Source organism: Podarcis gaigeae (assembly GCF_964106915.1).
Source record: "Podarcis gaigeae genome assembly, chromosome: 8".
NCBI lineage: Eukaryota > Metazoa > Chordata > Lepidosauria > Squamata > Lacertidae > Podarcis > Podarcis gaigeae.
This window is the reverse complement of record NC_139684.1, coordinates 32,169,896-32,193,120: the sequence shown is the minus strand read 5'-3', so window position 1 is coordinate 32,193,120 and position 23,225 is coordinate 32,169,896. Positions and strand designations below refer to the sequence as shown.

General features: G+C 46.7%; 1 protein-coding gene across 2 annotated transcripts; it reads left to right on the top strand.

The window, feature by feature from the left end:
- The first annotated feature begins 269 nt into the window (after positions 1-269).
- Positions 270-23,059, top strand: SHCBP1 (SHC binding and spindle associated 1). 2 transcript variants are annotated; one of them, XM_083750501.1, is made up of 13 exons: positions 270-605; positions 2,390-2,575; positions 4,040-4,155; positions 5,068-5,279; positions 5,915-6,007; positions 8,943-9,176; positions 10,301-10,469; positions 11,225-11,345; positions 17,476-17,607; positions 19,712-19,830; positions 20,290-20,376; positions 21,316-21,466; positions 22,147-23,059. In XM_083750501.1, exons 1-13 carry the CDS (start codon positions 344-346, stop codon positions 22,458-22,460), a joined length of 2,196 nt encoding a protein of 731 aa, XP_083606627.1. In that variant the 5' UTR covers positions 270-343; the 3' UTR covers positions 22,461-23,059. The 2 variants fall into 2 exon arrangements, with proteins under 2 accessions (XP_083606627.1, XP_083606626.1); XM_083750500.1 differs by having other exon boundaries at positions 271-613; positions 2,395-2,575.
- Positions 23,060-23,225: the final 166 nt, after the last annotated feature.

The window sequence follows — 23,225 nt, the reverse complement described above, 5'->3', positions numbered from 1 at the left end:
CATCAAACTTAAATCCGGCCCTGCTTAAGACAGATTTCAGAGCTAACTCTCTGTACTTTCCTTCTCAACCTTCCATTACTTCCTTTCCCCCGCCCACTTCGAACGCTGGGACACCGCCCTGAAGTATCAACGTTCCACAACTCCCCCGCTGCCAGCGCACCGATTGGCTCCCGCGACGTTCCGGGTCTCCCCTTTCGGCCAATCCGAGCTCTCCCGCGCCGTTACGTAGAGGAAGACGGTGAGCTCATTGCCCGGGAAGGTTTGAAATTTACAAGGAAAGGCTTGTTTGGCCGCTTGGCTGTAGTTGAGGGGACCCGGGCCGGGTTGAAGGAGGAGGGGGACGATGGCTGATCCGGCGCCCGAATCGTTGACGCCGCCGCTGCCGCTGGAAGAGGCAGCGATGGAGACAGAGGCCTCGGATGCCCCAGCGAGAGGGGAAGAAGCGAATGAAAACGGACCAGGCGACACGGTGAAGGGCGCTGTGATCCTGGAGACGGAAGCAGGAGAAACGGAAGAAGGGTGTGATGGACGGGGAGAGGAGTCCCTGGAGCCCGCGCCAAATGCCCGCATTTCTGAGCCGCAGGAAGAACCAGAAAACAAACTAGGTAAACAAGTGGTTTGTTTGTTTACCTTCTCCCTCCTTTCACAAATCTCATTATTGCGTACTTGTTTTAAATCCTATAACTGATTACTCACATAGGGGTTTTTGTTTTCCAAACTAAGCTGTATTACAAAAGTACAATATGGATCACAGCATAACTATAAGTTTATGCCACTCCCTCTATGAACAGTTTTCCAGGATTCAGATTATATTTGATTGAAACACAATCCATTCTATGAGTAGGATTAAGTATCTTGTTAATATATTTGTTCTACTACAATACAGTAGTACCTTGGGTTACATACGCTTCAGGTTTCATGCACTTCAGGTTACAGACTCTGCTAACCCAGAAATATTACCTTGGGTTAAGAACTTTGCTTCAGGATGAGAACAGAAATCGTGCAGTGGCAGCACAGCAGCAGCAGGAGGCCCCATTAGCTAAAGTGGTGCTTCAGGTTAAGAACAGTTTCAGGTTAAGAACAGACCTCCAGAACAAATTAAGTACGTAACCAGAGGTACCACTGTATCTAGTTCTAATTTTCCCCTCTTTACAGTGTTCATTGTTTCCCATAACGTATAACCAAAACAAATGATGCCTTTAGTTAACTCCACATTTCTTTTTTTAAAAAATTAATCCAACCCTTCTTCAGTTGATCCTGTTTTCCATTTAAAAAGACCAAACCATTTTATCTGTAGTTGGAACTGACGTTGGTTACCATTTTTTACATTTTCCATGCCATTGTTCCTTCCAAAGAACGTGGCTTGGTGCAAATCCTGTTGTTAGGTAGGTTAACCTGAGAGGCTGAGACCCCTCTGAACAAAGAGCCTCTTTTCCTAAACATAATGCTGTCAGCAAAACCTACTGTGTGAATGTATTTGGAATAGTGCGTACAGTTCTGATTGGCTCACCTCAGAACAGTCTAAATGTAGAGTTGGAAAAAGTTAAGAAAAGGGTAAGCAAAATGATCAAAGAGATGAAGTGACTCCTCTATGACTGAAGGTTGCAGCGTTGGGGATTTTTTAGTTTAGAGAGCAGGTGAGTAAGAGCTGACATGATAGAAGTTTATAAAATTATGTGTATACACACACACACACACACACACACACAAACACACTGGTACCTCGGGTTACATATGCTTCAGGTTACCTACGCTTCAGGTTACAGACTCCACTAACTCAGAAATATTACCTTGGGTTAAGAACTTTGCTTCAGGATGAGAACAGAAATTGTGCAGCGGCACGGCGGCAGCAGGAGGCCCCATTAGCTAAAGTGGTGCTTCAGGTTAAGAACAGTTTCAGGTTAAGAACAGACCTCCAGAACGAATTAAGTTCTTAACCCGAGGTACCACTATATATATACTTCCCATTGTGGCCACTGTGAGAGCAGGATGCTGGACTAGATGGGCCACTGCCCTGATCCAGCCAGAGCTCTTCATACCGGTATGTCCTTACACTGGGACCTCTGAACCTGAAGGAATACTACTTCCCATATGAAGCCACCAAGGCCTTAAAATCAGCAACCCAGCAACATCTGGAGCACAGCTGGGTCCCTACCTAGGAATTAGGCCTTGCACTTTAGTAGAAAGGCATTATGGGTGTGCTAAAAGCGACTAGTGTTTAATGCATCACAAGTTTTCTACATATATGTTCTGTGTGGAACTGCAAAATATTTAAGTAGCATGTTTTTTTAAAAAAGGCTTCATCTGATGTGTTCAAGAATAAATCAATTGGGCGTATGGTTTCTCTCTCTCTCTCTCTCTCTCTCTCTCTCTCTCTCTCTGGTCTAAGACGAGGGTGAAGGCGGAGAAAGCGATAGTGAATGCAGCAGCTGCAGCGATTATGGGAGTCATGGCAAGCCAGGGACCTCTTTGCAAAGGCTCGTGCCAGAGAGGAATGCCCTCTTCCCAGACACTTTCCAGACAAACAACCTCCTGTTCTATGAGCGGTTTAAGACCTATCAGGACTACATGTTGGGTGAGTAGCCTCTTGGTTTCCGAGGCTGTGCTCTTGATATCGGGGTTCCAGATTTATTTACGGTTTCTGTATTTGTCAATTTATTTACACCTTGCCTGTTTCAGGTGCAAACCTTCACAAGGTGGCTTAAAGAATAAATGAATAAGTATAGGCATGAAAACTGATGAGTTAAAATGGCAGCAGCTAAAACATTACACCTAGAGAGTCAATAAAGCCAGGCAGAACAACAACAGCGAGTCTGTTTTAAAATGAGGTTTGTGCGGGGATTGAATTCTGTTTATTGCCATTTCAGCACAGGTTGATATCACCATTAAGCTGCAAGTTCAAACCTGCGTCTGAGTTAACTACAGGCCAGGGATTCTACCAGCTGAGTGTTTCCCCCCTTTAAAATCTGGCTGGGATTCAGGCACCATTTCTGAGCTGCAAATCACCCAGTGATTCACCAGTAGATTCCAACCTCTTATCTTCTCTCTGCCCAAATGGAAACTATAGCCCATTGTTGCAAGCCTTCTCTCCTAGGAGGTATTTGTGTGGGTTTGCAGCAGATTGTGATCCCCTCCTAGTTTCTGCAAGGTCTGTGCTGCTCAAATTCTTGCAGCTAGCGAAAGGGGGTTGGGGACTTGCGGCTTCTCCATATTTTATTGTCTCCAACCCTGCTCAGCCCAAGCCAGCATGGCCAGTGGTCAGGGAAGATGGGAGCTGGAGTCCTGCAGCACTTGCAATGCCTTGGGTTCCCTAACCCTGGCCTGTTGGCTTCCTTAATGTTGCCCAGTAACAATTGAGCAGTTCTCATTGTATCTCTTTGTGCATTGAAAGTGCTCACCTAAAATAATAAGAATAATAGTAATTATTTATACCCCGTCCATCTGGCTGAGTTTCCCCAGCCACTTTGGGCGGCTCCCAATCGAGTGTTAAAAACAATACAGCATTAAATATTAAAAACTTGCCTAAACCGGGCTGCCTTCAGATGTCTTTTAAAGATAGGATAGCTGCTTATTTCCTTCACATCCTAAGGGAGGGCATTCTACAGGGTGGGCACCGCTACCGAGAAGGCCCTCTGTCTGGTTCCCTGTAACCTCACTTCTTGCAATGAGGGAACTGCCAGAAGGCCCTCGACGCTAGATCTCAGTGTCTGGGCTAAACGATGGGGGGATACCTATATCCTTCAGGTATACAGGACTGAGGCCGTTTAGGGCTTTAAAGGTCAGCACAAACACTTTGAATTGTGCTCGGAAACGTACTGGGAGCCAATGCAGATCTCTCAGGACCGGTGTTATGTGGTCCCGGTGGCCACTCACAGTCACCAGTCTAGCTGCCGCATTCTGGATTAATTGCAGTTTCCGGGTGACTCCTTTTCATTTGTTTTCTGTCTGCTCTGCTCACAACCACATTCAGGGCATTGCCTGTGTGTTTTCTGATGCGTGGATGTGTGTAATCTCCCCTCCCCCCCTATTTGATTTCCAGCTGACTGCAAAGCCTCAGAGGTCCAAGAATTCACAGCATCGTATTTGGAGAAGGTCCTTGAGCCGTCCGGGTGGCAGGCAGTGTGGCGCACCAGCGTGTTTGAGGTCCTGGTTGAAGTAAGTGCAGCCGGACAGCCCAGAGGCTTGGTTCCACGTGAATCATTGACAAGAGCTGGGTGTTTAGATGCTCGCCTTGTGCTAGGGGGATTGCTTTCGTTGCATGACTCCATGTGCAATATAATAACAAAATAAAAATTCAAAACATTATTATTTGCACGTTTGCTCAAAATCCAGTGAAAACTGTTTCATTTAATTCAGCACCATTGATGATTTTGATCCAGCAGTACCAGCTTTTCACAGTCTCTTTTTAAATAATATTTTTTTCCATATAGAAAATTACATTTGTTACTCAACAATTATATAACAAGAGTTAAACACACCTCCAGCATTGCCCTGTATCCCCCTTGCCTCTTAGCACCCCACTAGGTATTCCCTCCACCCCCAGATGGCAGTACCAGCCCTGTTGGGAGCTACTGTTTTTAACAGGGTGTTTTAATTGTTGTAATCCACCCTGGGATGTTACAGAGAAGGACGAGGTGTTGTTAGAATTATAGAATTGTGGAATTGCTCTGGTTCCCAAGGGTCCTCAAGTCCACCCCATTGCAGCGCATGTGTTGCAGCTAAAGCATCCCGGAAAGGTGGCCACCCAGTCTCTGTTTGGAAACCTCCAACAAAAGAGAGTCCACTTTCCAAGGGCTTCTGTTCCACTACCAAAAGCAGATCTCAGCGTCCAAAATTCCTTCCGAATGTTTAGTCGGAATTCTCGTAACTTGAATCCAGTGATTCGAGTCCTACCCTCCTCCGGAGCAGCAGAAAACAAGCTGCTTGTTATTAATGAATAGTATTATTAATACTATTCTTATTTCATTGAGTTTTTTTGGAGGGTCCTTGAAGCCATCCTCTTGCCCCCAGATGGCGCTGCACAGACCATGAAGGTGCCTCTTCTTGCCTCTCTTTTTAACACAACAGGTTGTTGATGTGGATTACTCTGCTCTGAAGGCGGTGGTGCACCTCTGTGACCCTTTCCTGTGTGAGACTCGCGAGGGCGATGCCTTCACTCAGGAGTGTATACAGGAGCTTTTAGAAGTGAAGGCGCAGAAGCTGCCGTTGCGGGAGTTGTGGGTTGTCTTTGACGAGTCGGGGGAATTTGACCACACCGCGCTGGCTGTCGAGCACGTCAGGTAAGATTACGTGGCCTGCCTATGCTGGGGACCTGCTCGCCCATGGCTTGGCCCTAGACCCAACATGATAGGCATTTATGAGAGAGAGAGAGTGTTTTCTCTCTCATAACACTAGAACTCATGGACATCTAATGAAGCTGAATGTTGGAAGAGTCAGGACAGGCAAAAGAAAGCACCTTTTCATGCATTAATGTATTTTAATATTTTGTTGGAAGCTGCCCAGAGTGGCTGGGGGAGCCAAGCCAGATAGGTGGGATATAAATAATAATTAATAATAATAATAATAATAATAATAATAATAATAATAATAATAATTTATTATTAAACTGTGGAACTCAATGCCACAGGAGGATGTGGCATTGGATGGCTTTAAAAGAGGATTGGGCAAATTTATGGAAGAAAGTTCTTCCAAAGGCTGCTAGCCAAGATGGTTATGCCCTGCCTCCATGGTCAGAGGCAGCAATGCTTCCGAATGCCAGTTGCTGGAAACCACAGAAGTATTTTTGTCCTGCTTTCCCATAGGCATCTGGTCGGTCACTGTGAGAACAGGATACGGGGTTAGATGGGCCCACTGTCTTGATTCAGCAAGCTCTTCCTTGACATCCTTAACATTTCCTCCCTTTTTGATTTTGAAGGTTTTTCTACAAGCACCTCTGGCGGAGCTGGGATGAAGAGGATGACGACGACTTCGATTATTTTGGCAGATGTGTTGAACCTCGGCTCAGGCTGTAAGTCCCTCTTTAAAACATTTCTGAGCTTCTGCTCCCAACTCCAAAGGAGTTATGTTGCATTGCAAATGTGCTGGTGGCAGTGAATCTTCCCACATAGTTTTGGCGCAGCGTTGGTGTCTTGGCTGGGAATGTTCAGTTACTTGGGCAACAAACCTGCTTGCAGTGCAGCTCCTGTGAGGGAAGGGGAAGTTGTCAGCTTGACTGAGTGTGAAACCTTGTTGGCAAGGATGGAGAACTGGAAAGGTCCCAAGAAGCATGTGGGGTTAAGAGGCAAGAAAAGGGTGCAGAGGAGGAACACCTAGGAAGTGTATGTGGAGAATGAGGCGAGGCTTGAAGAGATGGGGAATTGAGTTGAGAGAGAGCGAGCTCTGAAGAAACGCCAGCACAATACTGGGGCCTGGGACCACCCAATGAAGGTGAATAGGAGAAGCTTACAGGACAAGTAAGAAGAAATACTTTGGCCAGTGCTTAGTTGGACTATGTAATTCACTGCCGCAACACTTAGAGATGACTTCAAATAGACACCAGACAGATTGGTGGAGGAAAATGCTGTTGATGACTGTATACTAGGGCTGCACATTGGTTTTGCGTGTACCCCGAAGGACAAGGCAAATTGGGGTGATTTGGGTCAGACTCACGTTTCTGAGTCAGATAGCACAGTTAGCAAGCTGTCTCAAATTGCATCATGGACTGTCTAAGTTTCTGAGCCGTTCTTTGGCTTTGGCTGCCTCAAAACGTAAACACACAACTCCCTGACCCCTCCACTTTAGTTCTGAAAACATTGCTGTGGAATGAAAAGGAATCTTGGGGATAGTTTGAGGGGTGTTTTCTAAAATATATCCCATGCGTGGGGTCACTTTACCTCTAGGTGGTGCTATAACACCAACAGTAGGATTTTATAGGCAAGAAGAGGCACTTTGAGGAGTTATGTCCAAATTAAAATAAAATTGGGCGTTCTGAGTTTCCCTTCAGTGGCCTAGGGCTGTATGATAGATTTAAAACAGGGTTGTATCCCCTTTCTACCCCCTCTTTTTTTTTTTTTTGCTAAGTCCATCTTAAAAATTACCAACTTCCCCACATGCTTCTTGCTTCACAGCTCTCTTTTGCTCAGAAAGATTTTACTGTTCCATTTCTGGTGCACCCCCCCCCCCCCGGGTCTCAAAGTGGCATAGACCTCTCCATTTCACCCTCACAACAACCCTGTGAGGTATGTTAGGCTGTGAGGGTTGGTGACCGGCCCAAGGTCGCCCAGTGATGTTTGTAGCAGAGGAGGAGTTCTGAACCCTGGTCTCCCAGGTCCTAGTCCAGCAACTCTAAGCACTACATCACACTGGCTCCAAAGTATCGCAGGTCATATGACGAACCCAAAGTATCAAATGTGGTGACAGTAATAATAATACAACAAAACAACACCACCACAAACTGGCTTATAAGTATACAGTGGTACCTCGGGTTAAGGACTTAATTCGTTCTGGAGGTCTGTTCTTAACCTGAAGCACCACTTTAGTTAATGGGGCCTCCCGCTGCTGCTGTGCCGCCAGAGCACGATTTCTGTTCTCATCCTGAAGCAAAGTTCTTATCCTGAAGCACTATTTCTGGGTTAGCGGAGTCTGTAACCTGAAGCATATGTAACCTGAAGCGTATGTAACCCGAGGTACCACTGTAAAACCATATTTACTAGAATAATAGCTAGAATAGAGTTAGACTTGTAACCATTCAAACAACAAACATGCTAAGGTGCCATGTGCAAGACAAAGCCCGGAGATACTGTAAACATGGAGTAAATAAATATACAACTGTATCTCCAGGCACATGGCACCTTAGTATGTTTGTTGTTTGAATGGTTACAAGTCTATCTCTATTCTAGCTACTATTCTAGTAAATTTGGTTTTATATCTATAAGCCACTTTGCGGTGGTGTTGTTTTGTTGTATCATATTACGAACCCAGCCTTAAGAAGAACGGCTGAGGGAGCTGGGTATATTTAGCCTGGAGAAGAGTGAGTGGTGATATGATAGCCCTCTTCAGGTATCTGAAGGGCTGTCATGTGGAAGATGGAGGAAGCTTGTTTTCCTCTGCTCTGGAGGGCAGAATCCGAACCAGAGAATTCAAATGACAAGAAAGGAGAGCCTGACTGAGCATGAGGAAGAACTCTCTGACTGTAAGAGCTGTTCGGCCATGGAACAGCCTCCCTTGGCAGGCGGTGAGCAATCCATCCCTGGAGATTTTTAAACAGGGGTTGGATGGCCACTGTCAGATGGCTGTTGCGGTTGCTCGAGAGTAACCAGGCAGGACTCCAACCTGTCTTTTACAGGCTTAATTTTGGTGCAAACTATGTACAGTGAAGAGCGTCGTAAGTTCATGTCTGGCTCAATCGCTAGCAGAATCCGGGAGTGGTCTTTTTTTTGGACCTCCCCCAACATAAAAGTTTCGTTACTCCCAAACGTTTCCACCCCCCCTTGCTCCTCAGACTACTGCGCAGGATGGGCAATGGCAAAGGCGATCTTCCCTCCTCTCCGGCTTGCTCAGGAGCGGCGTTAAGGCTCTTACTAGCATCCTCTGGTCCTTGCACCTCTTCTCCACTAGAGGTGGGGCTTTCCTCCTCCCCGGAAGAGGAGGCTCCCTGTAACACAACTGCCCTTCTATTTCTTGCCTCTGAGCCGATGGCAGTTCCCTGGCAGCCACCTGTCAGGGATTCATTAGCTGTGATTTCTGCATTGCAGAGGGTTGGACTAGATGAGCCTTGGGTGTGCCTGCCAACCCTAGATTTTTATGATTCTAAGGTGCTACTAGACTCTGGGTTGTAGTCTCTCTCCCCCCCCCCCCCAGCAGACTACCCTAGCTGTTCCTCCTGGAATTTCTTTATTCTGGCTTCCTTCATGCAATGTTTGATTCTTGGACCTCTTCAATGACGTTCTAATTTTGAATTCCAGGTACTATGACATTGCTGAAGATCGTGTCCCTTCCGCGCTGGTGGCGGACTACCACGGCCTTCTCTCCCAGTGTGAAGAGCTCTACCGCAGGTTTCTAGTCCTCAGGAACAGCCTCGCAAGTAGCGATTCCGACACGGAAGCAGAGAATGTCTCTGTGGTGGAAGGGATGAAACTCTACAACAGGATAGAGCACCTGAAACAAAAGTTAAAGCTGATTGAAAACCCTCTTTTGAGGTAATGCATTTTAATTTTAATTGAAAAGATATATTTTTTTTACTGTTATTTTTAAAAAATAACAACAATGCAGTAGGGGTTAGTGAACAAGGCTGTATTTGGCATCTTGGAAGATCTTTTCTTTCTGGATTCAGTCCAACCATGGACTAATCTGGGTGGGGACAAGACAAACAATACTTTAAACATGTGATTGCATGTTTAATCTGTCCCCCCCTTTTAAAAATAGCTTGTGTGTGAGGGTGGGTGGGGTAAGCTATCAGGACCATGGGGAGGGGGCTTTCTTTCCCACACTGTCTTCCATTCTGGTGGGATACTGGTATAATGGCCACATTCCTCCAAGAACAAGTAACTGCTTGGGAGTGGGAGCCCCCCCCCCCCAGGTCAAAAAAGGATTAGACAAATTCATGGAGAATAAGGCTTGCAGTGGCCGCTTGCCGTGATGGCTATGCTCTGCCTCCACAATCGGAGGCTGTCATTGTTCTGAATCCCAGTTGCTGGAAGCCACAAGTGGAGACAATGCCCATGTGCTCAAATCCTGCTTGCTGGTTTTCCCACAGGCATCTGGTAGGCAACTACAGTGGTACCTCGGGTTAAGTACTTAATTTGTTCCGGAGGTCCGTACTTAACCTGAAACTGTTCTTAACCTGAAGCACCACTTTAGCTAATGGGGCCTCCTGCTGCCGTTGCACCGTCAGAGCATGATTTCTGTTCTCATCCTGAAGCAAAGTTCTTAACCTGAAGCACTATTTCTGGGCTAGCGGAGTCTGAAACCTGAAGCGTATGTAACCTGAAGCGTATGTAACCTGAGGTACCACTGTATGAGAACAGGATGCTGGACTAAAAGGACCTCCTTTGGCCTGATCCTGCAGGTTCTTCTTATGTTCTCATGGTGCCATTGTTGACTGATGGGAATTGTAGTGCCTCACATAGGCTACCCATAGGTTAATCCTGAACTCTACCTTCCCCTACATACTATAGTCCTGACCCTGATTTTTGTGTGGGTGGTGTGGGGTGTGTGTCCTCTATTTTTACAAGAGAAAATATGTTCTGTACAATTATTCATGTGTCTGTAATGTCCAACTAGGAACTGAACGTGCTTAAGGAACATTCTCTTTTTCTTGCAGGTATGTGTTTGGCTACCAGAAGCACGCTCGCCTCCAGGCGAGGGGAGTGCGCCCCTCGGGCGCCACCATCACCCATATTGTGTCTGCCACCATGATGTCAAGCCTGCTGCAGTGTCTGCTCAGGGACAAATTTTCTCCAGAGTCTTGTAATGAAGAAATGGAAATACAGGTATGGTTGTCCAAGGTTGTTTGGTATGTTGTTGTTGTTGTTTGCCTGGATCATAGAATTGTAGAGTTGGAAGGGACGCTGAGGATCATTCAGTGCAGGAATATGCAAACCCATATGGGGATTGAACCTGCAGCCGTGGCGTTATCTGCACTGTGCTCTAACCAGCTGAGCTATCCAGGCTGAAAACTTTGCTGTAGGGAAGCAGCGCTTTCTTGACATACGGGGAAGTTGCAGTTGGAAGCGGTGACTGCATGCTGTAGGCTGTCCATCCATGAATTAACATTATTTATTGAAGAATTAAAATTTCTGGAAAGAGACAGAGTCTTTAGGTAGCTGCCAATGTTCCTAGACTACAACTCCCATCATTCCCAGCCAGCATGGCTGATGGGAGCTGTAATCCATCAACAACATCTCAAGGCCACCAGGTTGGTGAAGGCTGGAGCATGGCGTTGACTTGGTCAGGCATCTTCCCATTTTCATGCGATTTCCCCTGGTAATAGGTTGGTGGAGAGAACCTTGATGTGGCCTTCCAGCTTTTGCTGGACTACCCCTCCCATTATCCTTGGCCCTTCCCATTGGAAATGGTGGGAGTTGGAGTTCCACTTCATCTGAGTGGCCAAAGCTTTCCCACCACTGCCGCAACGTCCTGGGCACATGTCCTCTAAAACTGTGAAGACCTGGAATGGAGAGAAGGTCTGAGTCCTCTCCCAGCATCTGAACATTGCTTTTGATGTTATCTCTTTCCTCTTCCTCAGTTCCACAGCAGCCCGCTGTCTGCTATGAACGCCTGCTATGCTGGGGACAGGATCGTGGTTTGCCCTGGTCACTACATTGTGGAGGGCACCTTGTGTGTCGCCGACAGCATTGAACTGGAAGGTTAGAGCTTGTGTTTGTTAAAAGTCTTGGTGGGTTTTCCTTCTTCTCTCTTGAAACCAGGAGTGGGGGAACCTGGACTCCAACTCCCATCAGCCTCAGCCTATATGGGCAGCTATATGGGACTTCAATCCCAGGAGAAATTGGGTAGTGAGAAGTATTATTTCTTGTTTTTTCCTGAAACTAAAACTCGCGGACATCCAACGAAGGTTCAGGACAGATAAAGGAAAGGAAGGACTTATTTATGAAGTAAATAGTTTAACTGTGGAACTCAGTCCCATAGGAGGCAGTTATGGCCACCAACTTAAAGGTAAAGGGATCCCTGACCATTGGGTCCAGTCATGACCCACTCTGGGGTTGTGGCGCTCATCTCGCTTTATTGGCCGAGGGAGCCAGCGCACAGCTTCCGGGTCATGTGGCCAGCATGACTAAGCTGCTTCTGGCGAACCAGAGCAGCGCACGGAAACGCCGTTTACCTTCCCGCAGGAGCGGTACCTATTTATCTACTTGCACTTTGAGGTGCCACCGACTTAGATGGCTTTAAAAGACAATTAGTCAAATTCATGGAGGAGGAGAGGGCGATTGATGGCTACGCGCCATGATGGCACGGTTCCACCTCCACAGTTGGCTTCTGAATACCAGTGGCTGGAAACCACAGGAGGGGAGGGGGGATCTTGCGCTGGAATCCTCCTTCTGGATTTCCCACAGGCACCAGGTTGGCCACCGTGAGATCAGGATTCTGGACTAGATGGGCCATTGTCCTGCAGGATCTTCTTATGTGAGCCAGATATTTGCCCTCAAAGGGGTGGGAGAGGAGACTGTACAATGGGGCTTACACATGTGTAGGTCTTTATGTGGAGTAGCTGTCTAACATGTTCTGCACATCATGGAGGAAGGGGCATGTATGAGGGAGCAGCACCCCTTTCCGGTTAAGTCAGTGGGCCTGTCCCCTTGTTCTGTATAGAAGTTTAATAGATAAAATATAGGAAAGAAACCCCTGTTCTATAGAAACGTGTGTATATAAGAGCTATGGCGACCAGTCAATCCTCTTAGCTCTGTTGCTATTCCTTCATGTTCTGATATTTCACTGGCACTGGCTGGACTTTCTGAAGCTTATCTCCATAGCTAGCCATCCTCATCCAGGAATATGGGTCCAAAATGAAATTCTTATTTATTTGTAAAAACATTTGTATACTGCTGTGTCATTAAAATAACCAAAACAGTTTACAGTGTTAAAAACATAAAATTAAAACAAACATCAAATAACCATGATGGAGGGATGTATCCTTAATTTCCTGCATAGGCCTGGCGGAATATAAAAAAGTTTTCAGTAGGCGTTTAAAAGTTGGCACAGAAGTTCTAGTGGCAGAGAGTTCCACAGGACTGGACCGATGGCACTAAAGGCTTGGTTCCTTGTTGTCAAACGAGCCTCGCCAACTCATGCTCCTGCAGGTGATCTCCCTGACCGAGCTTGGATATATAAGTGTTCATTCAGGCAGTGCTGGAAATGCTTCTGTCTTGTTTTGGAGAAACAGACACAAACCCCTTTTTGTTTCCACCTTGTAACTCTCTCCCTGGACTTTCTTCACTGCGGACAACTCCACCTCCCTTAAGTTTGCCAAAATAACCTGGGGTCTGCTGTGCGGTTGTTAGCATAATAGGCTGTACGTTGCTATGGGGCTTATGTTGCAGTCGCTATCTTTCTCTTGTCAAAAGTCTTTAGTGGAAAAAGAGCCGAAGGTTTAATTTCCTGCTGTTCAGACTCTTTCTACCCGCCCCCCCCCTTGCCGGCCTCTTTTAAAAAACAAACCAAAACCCAACAACTTTTGCTTCTTTATTTTTATGACAATGATTTTCTTTTTCTCCCAGTCTTTCTCGAATGTTTGATTTATATAGATATGCATGCCAGTGTGTGGTACCCCTGCAGGACAGAGGCTTTCAATAAATTTCTTTATCAGTAGGAGTGAGAATAAGATGGCTCGGGAACTCGGGGTGGTATTTATGACAAATCACATCCTATCAAGAGAGGTCAGGCGAATGTGAGCAAGCAAATTAAAGCGTACTAGACCAGACATCGCCACGAGCTTTTAAGGAACAAAAGCCGACATCTAGTTTATTCATCGAGTCGACGCTTCTGATTGAACAAGTGCCAGGAAGTCTTATTGCTTGTCGTTTGATAGATCTGCTTTTTCCTTTTTTGGAAGCTGTGAAAAATAAAAGCGCTGGGTGGCATTTTAGCAACATGGTCTGTTATTGATGTTGGATGGGTGTTAATGATGAGGGAGGAGTCTCTCTCTCTCTCTCTCTCTCTCTCTCTGTGTGTGTGTGTGTGTGTGTGTGTTTGTATGGACCAATTTGAGCCATTGAGTGTTACTGTTGGTGCATGACATGCAGCAGTACAGTGGCAAATCCAGAAGGGCAGGATCCTTTCCTGATAGTCATGGCTACAGCCCTTCCAAGATTATACTTCCTTGTTGTTTTTTAGTCGTTTAGTCGTGTCCGACTCTTCGTGACCCCATGGACCAGAGCACGCCAGGCACTCCTGTCTTCCACTGCCTCCCGCAGTTTGGTCAGACTCATGTTTGTAGCTTCGAGAACACTATCCAACCATCTCGTCCTCTGTCGTCCCCTTCTCCTTGTGCCCTCAATCTTTCCCAACATCAGGGTATTTTCCAGGGAGTCTTCTCTTCTCATGAGGTGGCCAAAGTATTGGAGCCTCAGCTTCACGATCTGTCCTTCCAGTGAGCACTCAGGGCTAATTTCCTTAAGAATGGATGCATTTGATCTTCTTGCAGTCCATGGGACTCTCAAGAGTTTCCTCCAGCAAAAGCATCAAGTCTTCGGCGATCAGCCTACTTTATGGTCCAGCTCTCACTTCCATACATCACTACTGGGAAAACCATGGCTTTAACTATGCGGACCTTTGTTGGTAAGGTGATGTCTCTGCTTTTTAAGATGCTGTCTAGTTTTGCCATCGCATTTCTCCCAAGGAGCAGGCGTCTTTTAATTTCGTGGCTGCTGTCACCATCTGCAGTGATCATGGAGCCCAAGAAAGTAAAATCTCTCACTGCTTCCTAGAATATTATACTTCCTAGAATTCTATAATTATACTTCCTAGAATTCTATAATCTTATAATTATACAAGATAATAATGGGGAATGCATTGCAACAGTCGGTACAGATCTCCATGTGTTGCCTTTCACCCAGACCTGCAATTTCCTGTGCAGGTACGTGGGCAAATCATCTGGAGTGCTCTAATATCTTCTTTTGAAGTCCCACCATACAGTACAGAACCTGCACACTCTCCTTCCCTTGAAACGGAAGCAACTTGTGTTTCCAATTTTCCCAAGTGCTTAGCTTTGGAGTGTTTGGGAACAACTACTCTGTTTTCTCCCCTTGCGACTTCTCCAGAGCTGACCCTAGGAGCCGATCCTCGGTGGCTGACTCCGCCTCCCTCACTCTGATTGGCTCCGGTTAGCCCAGAGGATGAGAGAACTTGTTTTCAGTGGCTAAAAAGCCCTCTTTCCAAGCTGATTGGGTGGCTCTCTAGGACAATGTAGGGAAGGGGGCCCTGCTATAGAAATAGTAACTAGTCTGTAACACACACTCCCAGTGACCCCAGGCCTCTACACTAATGGTAGCATACACTTCTTTTTGGAAAGGCAGTGGTAGCTTTACTGATAAATTGATCCAAGACTTTTAAAGTGAGCCCACCAACACATGCTCTTCTTAATTGCACCAAAAATTGTGGTCAAATGAAAGTATCTGTATGTTGATGTACGGTACCGGTTCACACTAAAAGGGAAACCGTGAATTTCTGCCACATGAATGAGCCTTGGGAAGAAACTGGGAACTGAAGCCACTTAGAATTGTAGAGTTGGAAGGGACCACTAGGGTCATCCTGTCCAGCCCCCTGCCAATGCAGAAATCTTGTCCCCAAAGTGGGTCTTGAACCCATGGCACTGAGTTTTAAGAGTCTCATGCTGTATCTCTGCAGCTAACGTCGCTGCTTTGTGCTGACTAGAGTTTGAAGCAAACCACAGTTTCCCAAGTTTGGACTTCAAAGGAAACAGTGATTTAGTTAAAAGTGGGTGTCCCCAATTTCCTCCTTGCTGTGAAAGGAGAGGTGAGGCCAAGACTTGTTGGAAGGTTCGTTCACATAGTGGGGGAGCTATGGCCATTTGAACAAGTGGAGTTTTAGCACTTCTGTGTAGATTGCTACGAGAGAGAGAGAGAGAGAGAGAGAGAGAGAGAGAGAAAGAGAGAAATCCAGTTGCAACTCCATTAATCCAGAAAAGAGCAGGAGCCAAGTGACAAAATTTGGGGTGGTATATCAGCAAATGGTTCTTCCTTGCCATTTCCGTGGGTGAATTGTGGGGGAACAGAAGTGTGCATGTGTGGAAAGGGTGGGGGAGTAGTGGCATGGCCAGTGTTTAGGGTGACCTGCCAGTATATCAGTAAAAAACAACAGCAACCCCACAGTTCCATGATGCAACAGTTCCTGCAGTGTGAAAGGAATGTTACAAATGAGCACAGAAGTGCCAGCATCCTAACTGGGAAAATGCCGCAATAAATCCTGTGTCTGAATTCAGCCTTGCTATGGTTCCTAGTGCTTTCTTCATCGAGTTGGAGAACTGTAGAGTTGGAAAGGATTCCAAGGGTCATTTAGTACAACCCAGAACCACAGCTAAAGAGCTACTTTTTAGAAGATTCCTCCTTGCTGGAGGTGCCTTGTGAACAAGAGTTCCTGCACTTTCTTTCTTTTTAATTCCAGAAAGATCTCATGGCTCTCTAATGGCATCGTTATTATCGCTTGCCTTGTTGTTTGTTCTTGCTAGTGACGAGCCATAAATTTTTTTTTACATGCTCGTAAATTTCTCTTAAGTGCTTCAGAGCGAGCGACTGCGGAGAGCTTAGTTAACTCAGTGTTGCAGCCTTAAAAAGGAGGGGGGGGACATTTGTTGTGTATGTCATTTAACTAAATGCCGTAGAACTGAGCAGAACGTCCCTCCTCAAATGCAGAAAGGAAGCTGGTTTATTGTTACAAGTATATCCCACCTTTTCAAGCTCAAGGTGGTAGACGTGATTCTTCTTCTTTACTGTGTTATCCCCAAAACAAACCCAGTGAGGTAGGTTAGTGCTGAGACTTAGTTACTGGACCAAGGCCACTCTCTGAGCTTTGTGGCCAAGAGCAGGATTTGAACCCCAGTCTCCCAGGCCCTAGTCTGATGCTCTAACCACTACAGCACATTGGCTGGTGGTGTGGCTGCTACAGGGTGGTCATAATAATAATGATAATAATGATAATGTTATTATTTATACTCTGCCCATCTGGCTGGTTTCCCCAGCCAATGTGGGCAGCTTAAAGGTAAAGGTAAAGGTACCCCTGCCCGTACGGGCCAGTCTTGACAGACTCTGGGGTTGTGCGCCCATCTCACTCAAGAGGCCAGGGGCCAGCGCTGTCCGGAGACACTTCCGGGTCACGTGGCCAGCGTGACATCGCTGCTCTGGCGAGCCAGAGCCGCACACGGAAACGCCGTTTACCTTCCCGCTGGTAAGCGGTCCCTATTTATCTACTTGCACCCGGAGGTGCTTTGGAACTGCTAGGTTGGCAGGCGCTGGGACCGAGCAGCGGGAGCGCACCCCGCCACAGGGATTCGAACCGCCGACCTTTCGATCGGCAAGTCCTAGGCGCTGAGGCTTTAACCCACAGCGCCACCTGCGTCCCACGTGAGGGGTTTCACCGTCCGGGCGCTCGGCCCGGCCCGAGGCCCCGCCGGCGGCGAGCCTCGCGACTGCGGGGCACGGGGGGCTAAGGCGGAGCCCCCGCTTCCCCGGCCTCGTCCCCTGCGCGACGAGGCCGCTCGAGTCTTTGAACCGCCGCCCCGGAGGGCGCCAGGTACCCGGTGGGCAGCTTACAGCATATCTAAAAACATAATAAAAACATCAAGCGTTAAAAACCTCCTGATACAGGGCTGCCTTCAGGTGTCTTCTAAAAGTTGCGTAATTCTTTATCTCTTTGACGTCTGAGGGGAGGGTACCACTACTGAGAAGGCCTTCTGCCTGGTCCCTGAGTTTGTTGCAACCTGCCAAAACTATTTTTTCCTTCTGCCTCCTGAAACTTTCCCCACAGGCTACGGTTTGCCAGACGACATTGTGATAGAGAAACGAGGGAAGGGAGACGCTTTTGTGGAGTGCACTGCTGCGGACGTGAAAATCTCCAGTGTGAAGCTGGTCCAGCACGATGCCGTGGAGGGCATCTTGAGTAAGTACCTTAAGCTTGCCACCTGGCTTTGGCGTGACACCCCCTAGGCTGGACTGAGGAACTAAGTGGTGGATTGGGCCCTGTCCCTACAGGGCCCCGTCCCTCTTCTGCTGTGCCAACCCTAATAACAGGTGAAACAGACAGTCTAGGACGATTGCTGCAACTTGATCCATGCCTGGATGACTTCTGTTACTATTCGTGTATGGTGGGATTGAAATATCCCAAGATTTTTCTGCCTTGGTGGCGCTGCCAAAGAGGAGAGGGTTGCCTTAACCCAGCAGGCCAGCATGCAAGGCTCATGATTTGGCTTGCAAATTGTACAGGCACCACCCCCATTCTTCATCTGTTGTTTTTTTCTTGCTCTTTCCCTTCCTCCTTATCTGAATTTGGGGTGGGGAAGCCCAGATATATAATTCCGCAGAGGTGTGCTTCCGAATACCAGTTCCTGTTAACCACAGGAGGGCAGAAGACAGTGCTGTTCATGGGCTTCCCATTGGGGAATCTTGCTGGCCACTGTGAGAACAGGATGCTGGACTCAATGAGCCATTGGCCTGATCCAGCAGGCTCTTTTTATGTTCCTAGCCTTTAATGGCAGGGACCCAGTTTAATTCTTAGAAGCATCATATTCCTAACATCATCCCCCCTGTATCTGTTGCATCAAAGCATCACCTATTTGTTCTAATTCAAGTTTCATCTTCTTACCTTTCATCTCTGCTTTTATTAATAACCTTGTTCTGCTGTCACCATTGTGGTTCGTCCTCCAGATGTGTTGGGCTGTGACTCCCATCAACCATGCTGGCGGACGTTGTGCTGGCTGCAGCTGATGGGAGTGGACATCCAAAACATTGGGGGGGGGGCACCTCGTTGGTGGCTGGTGATCAATGGTCTGTTCCAGAGAGGCGTGTCATAACGTGGATACTTTACCCGCCCGCCCCCATCATTTGATATCAAAAGTTTAATTTTTAATTTTTTGTTCCCTAATGGGAATCTGGCACCCCTCCACCCCTATCTGAATTTGACAACAATCTTGTTGGCTCTGCCCTTCTGTCTTCTGGAGCAGGTGATAATTAACACTTCGTCATCGAGAGGTAGATTTGAATAACAAATGTTACATGGGCTAGCAAGACTATTTCAGCACCTTCTACATGTGAAAATATATTCACGCACCACGAAAAGAGAGGGTTCTTGGGCCACTGCTGGAGAGAAGTTACTAACTGTACGTCCCTAAAATGTTCTTACGAAGAGTAACTTTTTGTAAAAATTCTGGCTGTCGCAATAAATACTTAATGGCAGGTGGGGAGGAGAAAAATAGGAGGTCCAGAGGCTAAATCTGGCCTGCAAAGGCTTCCTGTTCAGTTCCAGCGTTGCCCCTGCTTCCAAAGGACCTTCTCACCCCACATACGGAATTGTTCATTTGTTTAGAAGATTTTCACCTGCCTCTCAATAGGACACTTATCCAAAGTGGGTAGCGACAACTCAAACACAAAATGCAAAAATGCAATCCAAAAAACAACAACAACAAACCACTTGAGAAAACGATTCAGCAGGAAAAGTTTCCAGCAGCTAATAATTGTAGACCCGGTGCAACTTCCAGCATGGCAATATGTCCTGAAAATAAGCCACTGAAATGTTCCCCCTAAAGACGAATCCATCACTCTAGAACTAATGAGTGACAATTTTGCAGTGGACCAGCAACCAAAGGTTATAGTGTGAAGAGTTTCTGTTTGTGATGCTTTTGCAAGATACTCGTCTCTGTCCCTCCAACCCCTGGTTCCCCCCTTCCTCTGCACAAAAGACACTTGGGTCTTCTGTTGCCTTCTACTGAATCAGGCCACTGGTCTCTCTAGCTCAGGATCCTTGATACAGAATGGCAGAGCTCTAGTGTTCAACACAGGGGACATTCCCAGACCTACCTGGATGTGCTGGAACCTGGGACCTTCTGCATGCAAAGCACATTCTCTACCACTGAGCTTCCCCAGGCTTGCATAACTCGAACACCCTAGAATCCCTTGCTTTTGTTTGTTGGGGTTCACCAGGAACCACTTCTAAATCTGGGCTACAGGTGCAGCAGCTCAGAGCGTTCTTCTCTCTCCCTCCCACCCAGGTGTCCATCAAGGGAAGACCACCTTGGAGAACTGCGTGTTGCAGTGCGAGACCACAGGGGTGGCGGTGCGAACATCGGCTGAGCTTTTAATGAAAAATTCCGACTTGTACGGTGCTAAGGTAGGAATTGATGCTTTCTTGCGATTGACAGATGCATTGAAAAGGAAACAAAAGCAGCTTCGGCAGATACGTTTGATGCCGGCTAATAATCCGCTCCTCTTTCAAAAGCACACGCAAGGCGCTTCCTCGGATACACTAGAAAATTACAGAAATTGCAAGAAGATTACAAACAGTTACTATAAAATAGGTTTGCCCTTTCAAATCAGTTTATCTAGCATTGTGTGGCAGTTGCAATGTGTGACAGTGCTTTTGAGCAACTTTTTGTTGTTCTGGTTAGAGCAGAATGCGGACCATGGAAACGCCACCTTCACCAGCCATCGCTCGTTGCATGTGCACTTGAACTGTTGACCAGAGCAAAGTTCATTTGTCGATTATCCAGGAGTCTAGGCCTTATTGATTTCTCCAACAGCCTCTTAGAATTGCCTATTGATTAGCAACATCTCCGCCTCTTAATTGCAGGGTGCCGGTGTAGAAATCTATCCGGGCAGCATGTGTACGTTGATGGGGAACGGCATACACCATTGCAAAGAAGGAATCCTAATAAAAGTGAGTGTGTGAGCAGAATTTGGGTTAGCAGGGCTGCTTCCTATGCTTCTGGTAACATCGGATTGGCAGAGCTGTGTGGGCAGAGAGAAGGGCATAGTTTCATGATCTCTCATTGGTTTGAATGTCTCAGTAAGTTGCACATCAGCTGTGGGGAACCTGTGATTCTTCAGATGCAGCTGATCTGGAGTTCCCACCATTGGCCTGGGGCTGGGGCTGTTGGGAAGATGCAGCCCAAGAACACCTTGCGGGGGGGGGGGGGGAAGGAACTAAACCCTGCCATAAACTATGACTTAGACTGTGTGACCAAATTGCACCCTTTTTGCTCCTCCTGGCTCACTCTAGGAGGAAAGAAGTCACCATCCCTGGCTTAGTGTTATGCTGGAACCTGCTTTTGGTCTCTCCATTGCAGTCATTATTGTCTATTGTGATCTGATGGAGAGGATCTGCTGATTACACAGCACCTGGCTGTGTTCTAGAAGAGGGCCTTCTCTGCAGTGGCACCTACCCTGTGACCTCCCTGTTGGGCTGCTGCCACTGGAAGTTAAAAATGTATTTCTTCACATGATTCCCTGACCATTTTCCCCTTTCTAGTTTCTGGTGTTGATCTCGTTGTCTGTCTTTGATCTGACAGTTGAGTATCTTATTAAATATTATCCTACATTTATTATTATTATTATGGGAACCGCTTTGACAATAGTCACAGTAGAGGAAAACAGAGTACAGTGGTACCTTGGATCCCGAATGTCCGACTTGGCTTCTGCGGCTTCCTGCAGCCAATTGGAAGCCGTGCTTTGGTTTCCGAACATTTTGGAAGTGAAACAGATTCTGTTCGACTTCCGAGGTACCACTGTATAAACGTCCTAGTAATAAATATATGAAATGAGAAGACGAGCAATCTTATCTTCTGGACTGGGAATCTCTCTCACCCTTGGCTTTTAGGACTTTTTGGATGAAAATTATGACGTTCCCAAGATAACAATGGTGAACAACGTAATACATAATAACGAAGGGTATGGAGTGGTCCTGGTGAAGCCTACTGTCAAAGAGAGCGCTCCAGAAAGCTCAGGAGGCACAATCTTAAGTGGCCCAGGTAAGTTGTTAATGAAAGGCAACAATACCTGTGAATTGCCCTGAGGCCTGCAGGTATAGGGCTGTATATAAATTCAATAAATGAATAATAATAATGCCTGTTCTGAACCCCAGGATAAGAGGGGCCATGCTGGATCAGGTCAGTGGCCCATCTGGTCCAGCATCCTGTTCTCACAGTGGCCAACTAGAGACCCTAATGGGAAGCCTGCAAGCTGGCCATGAGCACAGAAGCTCTGGCCTCCTGTGGTTTCCAGCAACTGGCATTCAGGAGTGTTGCTACCTTCAACCATGGAGGCAGACATAGCCATGATGGCTAGTAGCTCTTCCCATGATGAACGGCTTTGCCTTTGGCCAGGTTGATGCATTCAGAGGCAGGCTCTCTTGGCGGTTCCTCCACCCACAGAGCCTTGGGGGGTGGCAGCCTGGGCAAGGACCCTTCTCTGTGGCAGCTCCTAAGCTGTGGAACTCCCTACAGAGGTGTGTTTAGCACCTTCATTATACAGTTTCAGGAGGATGCTGAAGATGCATCTTTTGTCCCTGGTTTTTTGACACTTGAGGTGTACATTTTCAGGTCCTGTCTTATTGTTAGGATTCAAAGTTTCAAACTGTTTTTAAGATGTGGTAGTCAATAAAATCAATCGTACGTGAGGATTCCACTTAATGTCATTGTTTCTGGCTTAGAGCAAGCAAAGGACCTTCATCCCACTGGCGACGGCTCCATCCTGGCGTGCGAAGATGCACATCAACAGGTCGGTGGTGGTTGGGAGCCTCACGGAAGGGCAGGCGTTTCTGAGCACACGGAAGGGAATTCTGAAATCGCCAACGAACTTTCCGCCGCATCTCTCAAGAAGAGCCATCTGCGTAAGAAGAGGCTGAGCAACCTGGGCATCACGGAAGCGGACGACAACCTGATGTCTCAGGAGATGTTTGTGTCCATTGTGGGCAACCACTTCAAACGAAATGGCAAAGGGAGCTTTGGCACATTTCTCTATTAGATTTCCTTAGCAGAATGGCATTGGAATAATATATAGCCTGGCTGCCGGCTGGCTTGCTGCCGAGTAGCTGAAACTGTTGACATCCATCCCTTAAAAATAATTATTATTATTTGGCTCCATTCCTTGCTTGTGTGTGATTCCAGTGTATTTATTCTCCTATGCAGCACGTCTGTTGCACAACTGAAATTTCTACTCCTTGGTGTGAGTTTTGAACCCAGCACTTGAGAGTAAAAGAAAACTTCCCCGTGGAACCTTTCGAATGGATATGCTCCCTTTCTACTTGCTATACATACATACATACATACATACATCACTTACTGTATTTATTTCTGATAGAATACACCTTATTAAAAAATACATTTGAAGCTCCAGCTACAGGAGGAAGGAGGCTGTTCACAGTACCGTAAAACTGTTGACCTCTTAACCACAGCTGAAAAGTGTGCTTTGCTTCCTGTGTAGTAGTGGTGGTCTATTATTTTCAGCTGTTTTTAAATAAAACCTTTTTTAAAAAAAATATATTTAGGAAATTGTCCCCCCTCTTTGTTTTGTACAGAGTTCTGTCGGTCCCTTTCAATAAACATTACCTGTTACACAGCTGACCCATGTGAGCATTCTTAAAATATATTAGGGTGTAGAACTGCAGTGCTTAGATTTAACGGGTGTTAGAAAACTTTGTAGTCTTGTGCTTTGGTGAAGAAAGACCTGGTGATTCTCAGGGCGGTCTCAGTTAACTCAGAAAACATTTCCCCGAGTGAGAGGTTTGGA

What these genes read in the sequence shown, in the direction of transcription:
- SHCBP1 (XM_083750500.1), top strand. Translation starts at nt 344, where the DNA reads ATGGCTGATCCGGCGCCCGAATCGTTGACGCCGCCGCTGCCGCTGGAA. An exon ending in ATGAAGAAATGGAAATACAG is followed by an intron (nt 10,470 to 11,224) that starts GTATGGTTGTCC and finishes CCTCTTCCTCAG; the next exon opens with TTCCACAGCAGCCCGCTGTC. An exon ending in CCGACTTGTACGGTGCTAAG is followed by an intron (nt 19,831 to 20,289) that starts GTAGGAATTGAT and finishes TCTTAATTGCAG; the next exon opens with GGTGCCGGTGTAGAAATCTA.